Source organism: Simochromis diagramma, unplaced genomic scaffold, assembly GCF_900408965.1.
Source record: "Simochromis diagramma unplaced genomic scaffold, fSimDia1.1 OVJJ01000802.1, whole genome shotgun sequence".
Lineage (NCBI taxonomy): Eukaryota > Metazoa > Chordata > Actinopteri > Cichliformes > Cichlidae > Simochromis > Simochromis diagramma.
In genome coordinates, this window is record NW_024387492.1 from 4,401,096 (window position 1) to 4,412,539 (window position 11,444).

At 42.2% G+C, this 11,444-nt stretch overlaps 1 protein-coding gene across 3 annotated transcripts; it reads left to right on the forward strand.

Moving 5' to 3' along the window:
* The first annotated feature begins 1,414 nt into the window (after positions 1–1,414).
* Positions 1,415–11,386, forward strand: LOC120725082 (galectin-3). Of its 3 annotated transcripts, XM_040017741.1 has the most exons (7): positions 1,415–1,552; positions 2,543–2,589; positions 2,788–3,324; positions 3,404–3,492; positions 3,607–3,778; positions 4,056–4,169; positions 10,191–10,294. In XM_040017741.1, the coding sequence occupies exons 2-6, from the start codon at positions 2,548–2,550 to the stop codon at positions 4,134–4,136; spliced, it is 921 nt and encodes a 306-aa protein (XP_039873675.1). In that variant the 5' UTR covers positions 1,415–1,552; positions 2,543–2,547; the 3' UTR covers positions 4,137–4,169; positions 10,191–10,294. The 3 variants fall into 3 exon arrangements, with proteins under 3 accessions (XP_039873675.1, XP_039873673.1, XP_039873674.1); XM_040017739.1 differs by lacking the exon at positions 4,056–4,169 and having other exon boundaries at positions 1,417–1,552; positions 10,191–11,386; XM_040017740.1 differs by lacking the exon at positions 4,056–4,169 and having other exon boundaries at positions 1,417–1,552; positions 2,543–2,553; positions 10,191–11,386.
* The last annotated feature ends 58 nt before the right edge of the window (positions 11,387–11,444 follow it).

An 11,444-nucleotide genomic window follows, 5' to 3' on the forward strand; every position in this document is an offset into this window, starting at 1 on the left:
ACTTTGTAACCCTCACAGCAGAAGGAGCACTGCGTGGAAAAATCAGAGCAATTGTTGAGCATTTTTATACATAGTAAGCCATCCAGTTGGCCAGATTGAATCTTAGGTGGGTCAGTTTATGTTTGACACCCCTGGTGTTGGTGTTTAATGAGTAAGTATAAGAACTATGATTATAACTTTTAACCTTGGAGTCCACACACAGGTTGAATATGCAATAACCTGCACACAGGAAACACTTAAATACTGCTGCAAGCCCTGAGAAATGCAGTAGACAAATAATGCACTGTGTGAAAGACATGGACTGTAGCTGAACTTAGTTCGTTGCAGTGGTGAGTGCACTCATTTGCATGAGGGTCAACCTTTCCCTGCATAAAGGAAACACTTTGTGATAATACTTAATGTTACCGACTGCCCGTGTTTCAACAATAACTTTTACTTGCTAATATTTCACAAGTACCTCGGCTGCTTACCTGAAACAAAAACGTAACATTTTGACAGTCAAAGTTAAAGAAAGTTAAACATTTTCACTGCGTATCGCTAGATAGAGTATTGAAATCGCACACCCAACCACAGAATCTCAGAGGTTTAAGTGTCTGCATTCTAAGAGTTTCTGCAATTTCTGACATTTTTCAGCTCAGATGATTGGTAATCTAATAAGGTTGCAGGGACAGCTATGGCGATTGTGTGAAGCCACATGTTCAAGTGTTATTTGTCATGCTGCTGATGATTAAGTGGAGATTTATTTAGCTGGGTGTGAACCTGAAATCTCTTAATATTTATAAATGCTGAAAGATGTCAAACAGTTAGTTTGTCCACTGTAAATGTGAAAAAAATGTGAGACTGGAAGAAGGGATCACTCAGTCAAAGCCGAAATGAAACCAGCAAACTATGCGAGGGCCGAACCAAAGCAGCACTTTGTGACTTTAGTCGTAAATGCCCGAATCAACTAGACGTACAAAAAAACAGCACTAAGTTTTGACTCATTTCTCTTTGCCCTGTAATTGTGTTCTGTGTTGCCTACAGTGGTATGGCATGAGTGTGTTACACAGTCCCATGACTGCAAAAAACAGGCCATTGTGCTGCCATTGGACCTAGTTTGAGTAAATAAAGTGGACACAACATTTGTCATAGGCTGTACATTTCACTGTTTTGTAATGCCTGAAACTTTAAGACACGATTCAGTTTTGTCTGATTCCCCTTTGCTTTATGTTAAATTGCAGTTTTAACATCATCTTAAGATCACCACACATTTCCTTTTAACAGCTTGTGACTTTTTAACCCTTAAGTTTAGTTGACACTTAGTTTAATGAAATGGCATTGATTAAAACTCGTAAAATGGTAATTGAGCTGCAATATATTTTTTCCACACATAGTTTTGACACGCAGGGAGGGGCTTTATTCTGAAAGTGGAGTGATAGAACGAGGAGGGGCCAAACGAAGAGAGGATTTAAGGCTATAAAAGACTGTTTCTGTGTGCTCCAAGTCAACGTTTTGCCTTAAACCACAGCACATCCTGCTCCTGTGTGCACCTGAGGACTAGAGCAAAGTTGAGGTAACTTCCATTCTTATTTTTTTTATCTGCTGCAGTGTCTTTTTATGTAATGGATCAGAAACGGCACACTCTAACAGGTAAAAGGTGAAGTGAAAAATTCTTTCCTGGTCTGGGTCCTGGGAGAGCTTTGCAAATGCTGCTCAAAATCTTCTTCTCTAAGACAAATAGGCCATAAAATGTGCTCTAAATTTAAGAACACAACAAATTTTAATAATAAAGATATCATTTAACTGTAACTCATCAGACTGATTAATGTTGATTGGTTATGATAAAGGTGGCAGGAGTGGACAGGAAGTCCAAATCAAGGACATTTTTAACTTCCTGTCTGAAATTTTACATTTTATGACAACTTGTGCACTATTATCCATATCTGACTTATTGACTGTAGATTAAATGAAATGTTATTATTATTTCATAGCAACAGGAAACATTAAGAAGCAAATAGAAAGTATAGTTAGTTTCAATCTGCATTGAAAAGAACAACTCAGAGCTGTAAGGTTAACAACGGAGAGTTATTGTTGCTGTGCATTCCTTCTTAAGTGCATATAAGTCACCGTGTTGACCCAAATCAATGTGACACTATGTTTCTCCATGACTCAAGACGTTTACTGTGGTCATCAGCCAATTACTATGTCTCGTGGTAATGGCTAAGCCTTAATTATCTGCGTATAGGAAGTTGGACAATCTTCCTGTTCTACCGTGTGCTGACATCTTGAAAAGCTGTAGAGTCCTCTGGTGGTCACCTTGTGAACTCTGCTGTCAAAGCACAGTGTGACTACAGAGCATGTTCCCAGCTTGTAAAATAATAATGATAATATTTTAAAAAAAGCTTTCTTTTCATGTCTCTCTCATTTGATATCAGTGTTTGCAACTGCACACTAAGATTTAGCTTCTTTCTATCTCTATAAAGTCCTGTTAGGTTTTATTTTTTTTAAATTGTGGTTTAAAAGGCTAAAATCAATAAAAGCTCCATTAATTTTTTTCTGACAGGCAGCATGGATGTAAGTACTTCATCAAATTCTCAGATCTCTACTCTGGTAAGAATGAGTGCATTGCATTCTCCTCTGTTATCCAACCTTAATGTAAATGTATAACTTTTTGCTTATGTTTGCAACTGCAAGTTGGTGTCCTCCATCGTGTCCACCTTCTCCCTCCCACGTATTTCCATCTTGGCTCCTGACCCTTCTCTTTCTCCATCCTCCTCCTCTCCTCCTCCGCCTCCTCCTCTGTCTCAGCATTCTGATCCTCTGTGTGGCAGCTGCCCGTCCTCTGGTTCTGCCCCACAGGCTAACAGCCTTTGGCCCAGCCTGTCACCTTCTGGAGCTGGATTCCCCACTTGGCCAGGACAGGCCACTCAACCCGCACCGTGCTGGACAGGCCAGCCAAACACACCCTGCTGGCCTGGGATGCAACCAGCTCCAGTCTCTGTCCCCACTTCAATTCCACTCCAATCTCCCACTCAAGTCATAACACCACCTCCTGCGCCAACCACAACTGTAGTTCCAGCTCCAACTGCAGTGCAGCCCTGTCAGCCTTGCTGGCCAGGCATCCAGTACCAGCCTCCTCAGCCACCAGCTCCAATTCAAGTTCAAGTCCCAAATCCAACTCCAACTCCAGTTCCAGTGCCTGCACCTGCTCCCAGCATCCATCCAAATGTACCAGGCTGGCCTGCAAATCCCGGCTGGCCCTATAACCCGGGACAATCAGGATGGCCTGGGCAGAATCCATCCATCATGCCTCCCCACTGGCTCCCACCCACATCTGGACCTCTAGTGAGTCAAATGCAAGGAACCGGGTGTGTTAGTTTGCTGCCAGGCTGTTTTACTGTGCTCCTCTCTCTTTGCTGTTTAGAGCGTGCCATACAACTTGAACCTGGCCCGAGGGGTGTATGACAAAATGATGATGACGATCTTGGGCTATGTGAAACCTAACGCTAAAATGTAAGCCTGCGTCTGTGTGCCCTCAGTGTCTTTGAAAAACGAGGTGGATTTCATGTTGCATTAGGTTCTTGAGAGCATGTTTTCTTTAGTCTGAATCAGTCTGGTCTCCCGCAGGTTCACAGTGAACTTCCTGAGAGGCAACGACATCGCCTTTCACATCAACCCCCGCTTCAACGAGGCGGGCAAGCAGGTGCTTGTCCGCAACCACAAACTGGGTGAACGCTGGGGTGCCGAAGAGAGAGACCTGAAGGGTCCCTTCCCTTTTGCGCTTGGGAGCCCTTTTGAGGTGAGTGGCAGTGACCGAAATTAGATCAGGGCAGTGGGCTGAAGCACCCATGAGAGGCTATATTGTGTTGTATTAATCATTGGATCGCTTCAGAGCACAAAACAAACTGAGGATCACTTTTTAAATCATTAATCTCAATTTTCAGAAGTTTAAAACAATTCTTACATTATTAATACTTTTAAAAACTAATAACTAATTAGATGAAACTAAATTAAAACTACTAACGTGCAATAAAATGAGTTTTACTGCTGATCCTTGTGCGTTTAACTGACTCTAGGTCACTTTCTCATGGGAAACGTTAGGCCTCGAAAAAATGGAAAGGGTTGGAAAGTCGTTTGTGCAGGCGGGTCCTAGATAAGGGAGCTGCTATGCTGCAGGGAGGCTCCTGGAGGTCAGTGGGGGTCTCATGTTGCTCAGTAACATCAATAACACTTATGTTTAACAGGCATCGTAAAGAGGAGACTAATCTGTGGAGCTGATTCTGTCTTTGTGTCCATCGGTCCTGGGTTTGTGTTCACTCACATCAATAACACAATGTGTTAACAGGCACTCGTTACTGCTACTTCTTCTAATAACTGATTTGGTGACATTATAATGTGTACTATACAGTACATACAGCAGAAGTGAGCTTTGATTTGTGCAGTATCACTTACATGTCAAATTGTAATACTTTGTGTTGAAAAGACCAATTTTACTTTACTTCTGTTAAACAGTAAGTCTCATTTTTTGTTCTTGTAAAATTAAAAACAGTTATCACAGGTATCACAGCCATGAGACAGATGCAGATAAAAGGAGCCAGGAGGTCAAAAGCTGGGAAATCTGTGGCACTCACGGGTCATTCTATAACCATGTTTTTGCAATTAGGCTAATTAATAATTGTGTGCTCAATTAATTTTCAGCGATCGCAGATTTTTTTTTAAAACTTGAAACCAGTGATCGCATGAGAATTCACTTTTGCTGCTCCTCCTCCTGGGCCTGCATTTCCAATAAGTTTTCTCTAAAGTATTTGTTTTACAATGAGCATAAGTGGAAATAACACTGCACTTTTCAACTTGACATTAATTTAATTAATGAGAGGTGACATATTCTAACTGAACAATTCATTAGTTGCACCTTGCTAGTATCTTGTTGGACCCCTTTTGGCTAGGGTTAGGGTCTTCGTGGCAACTAATACAAGAAGGTGCTGGAAACATTCCTCAGAGATGTTGGTCCATGTTGACACAACAGCATCAAACGGCAGCTGCACATTTGTTGGCTGAACATCTATGATGCAACTATGAACACAACATCACAAACATGCTCTATTGGACTCAGATTTGGTGTAGAGGCTATTTGAGTACAGTGAACTTGCTGACAGGTTCAGGAAAGCATATTTGTGACATGATCTGAGTTTTGTGACATGATGGGTTATCCAGCTGAAACCAGCCATTAGAAGATGAGTAGAAGATAACAGTAACAAAACTCAGGTAGACTGTGGTGTTTAAATGATGCTCCGGTGGTGTAAATAAAATATCCCCATCACCATTACACCACCCTCAGCCTGAACAGTTGATGCAAGGCAGGATGGATCCATGTTTTCATGTTGTTTACACCAGATTCTGGTACGATGCTCACATCTGAATGCCACAGCAGTAATTGAGACTCATCAGCCCAACCTTTTATTGTGTAATATTGATGACCTTGTGCAAATTGTAACCTCATTATCCTGGTCTTAGCTGACCGGAGTGTTATCCAGTGTGGTCTTCTGCTGCTGTAGCCCATCTGCATCAAGCTTCAATGTGTTGTGCAGTCAGAGAAGCTCTTCTTCATAATTTAGTTGTAATAAGTGCTTATTGCCTTCCTATCAGCTCGAAGCAGTCTGGCCATTCTCCTCTGACGTCTGGCATCAGCAAGACATTTTCACCGAGAAAAATGCAGCTCAAGCTTGTGTGGGGAAAATCCTAATAGATCAGCAGTTTGTAAATACTCAGACTAGCTTTTCTGGCACCAACAACCATATGCATTCAAAGTCACTTAAACCGCCTTTCTTTCTCACTCTGATGCTTGGATTAACTTAAGCAGGTCGTCTTGACCATGTCTACACGCCTAAATGCTAGGGGTGCAACGATACACAAAATTCACGGTTCGGTTTGGTTCGATACTTTGGTGTCATGGTTCGATATTTTTTCAATACAAAAAAAATGTTCATGCCTTTTTAATTTGCCATTTATTAAAATTATATATATATATATTTTAACTCAAAAGTACAGTTTTTAAATTTAATGTTGCTGAAACAAAAGTAATTTAAAAAATAAATATATCCCAGGGCTCTCAAAATTTCAAAATCCCTGGTAGCCCTTCGGGCAGGGACTCTTCAGTTTTTGGTAGCCCAAAATAAATGTAAGTAGCCCGAATAAAAAAGAGAGCAATTTTTTGATTGATGTTTTGTTTCCTGTTTTGTTTCCTTTACAATATTATACATTAAAGTATAATATTGTAAAGGAAACAAAACATTAATCAAAAAATTGTTGAAAAACAAATTACAACATTGTATAAAAATTACAATCATCAACTCAAATACTTGGTTCTAATTGAACAGAAATTTCTATGAACTTGTAAGAACTGTGTAGGACATGAATCAGTCTGTGTCAGATCCTGAATTTGAAATTTGCACTGAAGTCACAGGTAAGAGACAAGTGGAACCAAGATCTAGGCCATTTGCTTTTTGAAGTTTGCAAAGACTGCTAAATTTTGCCAGTGGTAGTTCACTCTTTGCAACATAGTACGCTGTTCTAAACAGAGTTTTCAGGTTTATTTTTAGTATGTTATTTGCAATTAGTGTTTGTTCTGGGAAAGATATTGCAGACTGAGCAATAATGCATTTCTTGCATTTCTCATGGGTTCTAATGGGGGCCTTTCTTAAAATGACTGGTCCCAGTAACAAAGGCGCTTGTCGACTCAGAAATCGAGAGAAAACCAACAACACACCCGGCAGAACATTATGTTATTTACACGGGTGCACATAAGTGGTCCGCATGTGCGCATTCGCTGTCAAAATAAAAGACGCGCACCAGATAAGAAGTTGCAACGCGCGTTTGCGTCCATATAAAAAGCACTGTTTTTGTCCGCTAGAGTGGGATTTTCACGGCACATTCCGCACCACCTCTCTGTGCGTTCATCATTTGTTTGAAGCCAGCTCACCTCCTGCAACCACTTTTCCGAGAATACGCGCTTCTTTTGTGGTTCGGACTCCTTCTGACATTTGTTTGGAGGTGGAGGAACACCAAAGTAATTGGTTAAAGGAGCTTCTTCGACATCTTTAAGAGTTTTAAACAAATTTCTGTCCTCCTCCAGAAAATCGTATGTATGCAAACACGCGTTGCAACTTCATATCTTGTGCGCATTTTTTTGTTTTGTTTTTTGACAGCGAATGCGCACCTGCGGACCACTTATGTGCAGCCCCGGTTATATAGCTCGTCATATTGCAGCCACAGAAATTCTTTTGTCCATGAAACCATAAAGCTGCACTTTCTTTTTGCCTTATAGTCTGATTTGTCATTACTTTTCCGTTTTGTGGTAAGCTTTTCTTTGGCTGGCATCTTTGGAAAAGAGAGTTTATTACAGAGAAATGGCTCTTTCCAAAATAAAAGCTATACTATACGCTTCTTCTGGGCTATATTCTCAGCAGCATATTGTAGCGGGTCAGGGCTGTTCGGGGTTCTGCTTGTACAGTTATGTTTTGTTTATGTTGCCATAGTGACGGGTGACGCCCTCTCGCTGCGACGGTGTGTCCTTCCGGGGTCAGAGGGCGCCCTGTGTGTTGTTGTTGTTGCTGTGCGGTTGCCACGCTGAGCAGTTAGCTAGCGGCAGTGTTCTTCTGCAGATGTCAATAAACAGCTGTGCTCCCTGGCTAGCTCACGGGAAGCAAGACCAAACGACACCTCCGTCTCCTCGTTGTCTGAGCTCGCCACATCGGTGTCAGAAGTGGGATGATGGTGGCATCCCATGTTCTGACCCGAGTGACTTTTCCCCTGCCGGCCGGTGCGCCAAAAGAAGGTACCTGGACATTTGCAAAGTGAAAGCAAAAAACAAGCGCAAATTCAAACGCGATTTCAATATGTCACATATTGACAGTGGCTCACCGATGCCAATGACATAATTACCCAGCTACATTTCCGAAAGAATGCAAAAGCATTGACATATATTTTTTTCTTCCTACAATAGCCCGACGGGCAGGGCAGAGATAGATTTTGGTAGCTCGACTGGAAAAATCGCTAGCGATTTTGCAAGCCCTGTGTTACAGGCATGGCCCTTTAAGGATGAAGCCTGATGGGAAATGTATTCGGGATGTGTGTAGCGGGACTGCCTGGTGTGTGTGAAGAGAGAGAGCGGAGAAGGGGGAAAAGTAACGGTTAGCTACAGAAGAGACGAAAAGAAAAGAAATAAAAGGAATATAATAACTCCCTCGACAGCCAGAGTTGTGTCGGCGATGCTCGCTGTGAGTAAACTGTTTCAGCCCACTGTACGCGGTGTTCGTGCCTTAGAGAAGAAATAAAGTTCGGTGAAGCAGTTTCCTACGCCTCCTTCGATCTTTTTGCTAGCGGAGTTGACCTGTATAGTAAGCTGTTTCCGGCTACGAGTCAGTTACGGAACCTTCAAGTAACTGCCAGAGGTTTCCTTACTACGGTTCGGGGCCGCGGATCTGGCGCGGTAACACCTGTATCTGATTGAGGAATCACTCATCTTTGGAAAAGAGAGTTTATTACAGAGAAATGGCTCTTTCCAAAATAAAAGCTATACTATACGCTTCTTCTGGGCTATATTCTCAGCAGCATATTGTAGCGGGTCAGGGCTGCTCGGGGTTCTGTTTGTACAGTTATGGTTTGTTTATGTTGCCATAGTGACGGGTGACGCCCTCTCGCTGCGACGGTGTGTCCTTCCGGGGTCAGAGGGCGCCCTGTGTGTTGTTGTTGTTGTTGCTGTGCGGTTGCCGCGCTGAGCAGTTAGCTAGCGGCAGTGTTCTTCTGCAGATGTCAATAAACGGCTGTGCTCCCTGGCTAGCTCACGGAAAGCAAGACCAAACGACACCTCCGTCTCCTCGTTGTCTGAGCTCGCCACATTGGTGTCAGAAGTGGGATGATGGTGGCACCCCATGTTGACTTTTCCCCCGCCGGTCGTGACCGGCCGGTGCGCCAAAAGAAGGCACCTGGACATTTGCAGGACTTTGTGTGGGGTAATGGGGTCGTCGGAGACGACTGACCCCTTAGGTGGGGGCTATGTAGCGGGTCAGGGCTGTTCGGGGTTCTGTTTGTACAGTTATGTTTTGTTTATGTTGCCATAGTGATGGGTGACGCCTTCTCGCTGCGACGGTGTGTCCTTCCGGGGTCAGAGGGCGCTCTCTGTGTTGTTGTTGCTGTGCGGTTGCTGCGCTGAGCAGTTAGCTAGCGGCAGTGTTCTTCTGCAGATGTCAATAAATGGCTGTGCTCCCTGGCTAGCTCACGGGAAGCAAGACCAAACGATACCTCCGTCTCCTCCTTGTCTGAGCTCGCCACAATATTAAACATATCAGGTCCCCATAAGGAGAATCATGTGCTAACGGCTGTCTAAATGACTCGGGTAAAGTTTGTAGCATGCATGCTTGTTGTTTTTGTCTGCTTCCACTTGTCTTTGCACTAGGATGATGTCGGTGTAAATGTGCAGTCATATTCGTTGTGTTCCCACTAGTGCTGTCAGCGTTAATCGCGTTGAAATGACGTTAATGCCACAACACAGCAAATCTCCGTTAAGGAGCTACCCCTGCCTGGGGCTAGACGGCCAACACGTTAACGAGCTAACTGTGCTAACACACTAGTTCCCACCCATGTAATTGAGCATTGCGTGGCACATCCAACATACTGTTTTACTTTAGTCCATGACGCGCTTACCTTCAGGGTCATACATCACATGAAAACCAAAATAATTCCAAACGCCAGATCTGAATGAGGGTGGGGGAGGTTCAATTTGCCATGTTGCAAGGAGACCTTAACTTCTGTCTTGCTAGCTTGCCCTGCGCTCTTCCTTCTGACGATGCTGTCTGTGTTGAACGCTCAGTGGATCTGCGCTTGACAGTGCAGCCTAGGCGGAGTAGTCGAACGCAGATTCACTGAGCGCTCAACACAGACAGCATCGTCAGAAGGAAAGTTGATAAAATAAATTACAAATTTTGTATTGTTCGATACATATGCGTACCGAACCGAAAGCACTGTATCGAACGGTTCAATATCGATAAGAGTATCGTTGCACCCCTAATTTTATATATATATATATATATATATATATATATATATATATATATTTCTTTTTAGTAATACCTGGTGAAGAACTTTCTTACCTGTACACATAAGATGTCATAGTCTCAATGTAAGGATGTCACTGGTGGTGTGTTCTCTTGCAGATGAAGATCCTGTGCACGCCTGAGACGTTCAGGGTGGCAGTGAACAACATCCCCCTGTTTGAGTTCCGTCACCGCATCAGAGAGCTCAACCAGATCGACAGAATCAACATTTTGCATGATGTCGTCCTCACATACGTCAATGTGGAGACACTTCCTTAAGAAATTCAGCTTTAGCCACACAGATGAAAGCATTTATACGACTGTGTGTTTATGCAGCAGAGATACATATACGTAGATTAATGGTGTGACACATACTCTTACGGTATTTACAGGCTACATCTTGGGGGTAATGTTTCAGTTAATGTTTAGCATTATGCTCTAAAATGGGATAAATAAGCATGTTAGTTGGTCCTGTGATGTGTAAGGTAATGAGCTGAGCTCATTGTTTAACAATGAGGAATACGTCCTGTGCCACAGCACTAATCACTTCATGCACAGAGGCATTTGATTTTCTGTATAGATGCTCCTGCTACTATTTTTATTGTAGACAATAACATAATCTATAATATGAAAGTTCTACTAACTAATAGATAACTGAGAACTATGTATGCACCGATGTTGGAAAAAAACGGCAACACTGGTTCATGATTATTACCTCTCGATTAGTATTAACTGTAGAAATCCTTTAATAATAAATGTACAAGGGTCCTAGTTTAATCAAGTCCATGTTTTTATTGTGTTTTGTTTTAACAGATCAACACTATGAAACTGTATAACAGTAAAATAAGAGAAATTCTCTTTCAGAGAAATAAAAAATCAGCACAAACGTATAAAAGGAACTAACTGGATGATCGACTGTGTGATACATGTCGACAAGCAATCGTTTCACCAAAGTTACAGTGAGTTTTACAAGGAAAACACCATCAGCTACCTCTGTCAACGACTGACAGAGGTAGCCTGAAAAGCTCTTTCCTACAGTAAAAACTCAGTGAAACCATTTCTGTCCTCACTCCTTTAAGCCCAAACGTTAGCATTTTTACCTCAAGAGCAGCATATTGTTAAATTATAGATATTGTACCAGACCCTTAAGCTAACATCACATTTAGGTCAAGGCTTCAACTTCCACAAAACAGAACAGCTACACAGACGACGAGGCGGAATTTTGAGCCTGGACATTTATACTGGGAACAAATAATGATTAGCTTCATCTTATGGACATAATTTTTTTTAATTCAGTAAAAACTAAAAACATCTCAGTACGTTTCTATCCACATATATTTACTTTGCTTAAAAAAAATTACTCTCATCCAATTA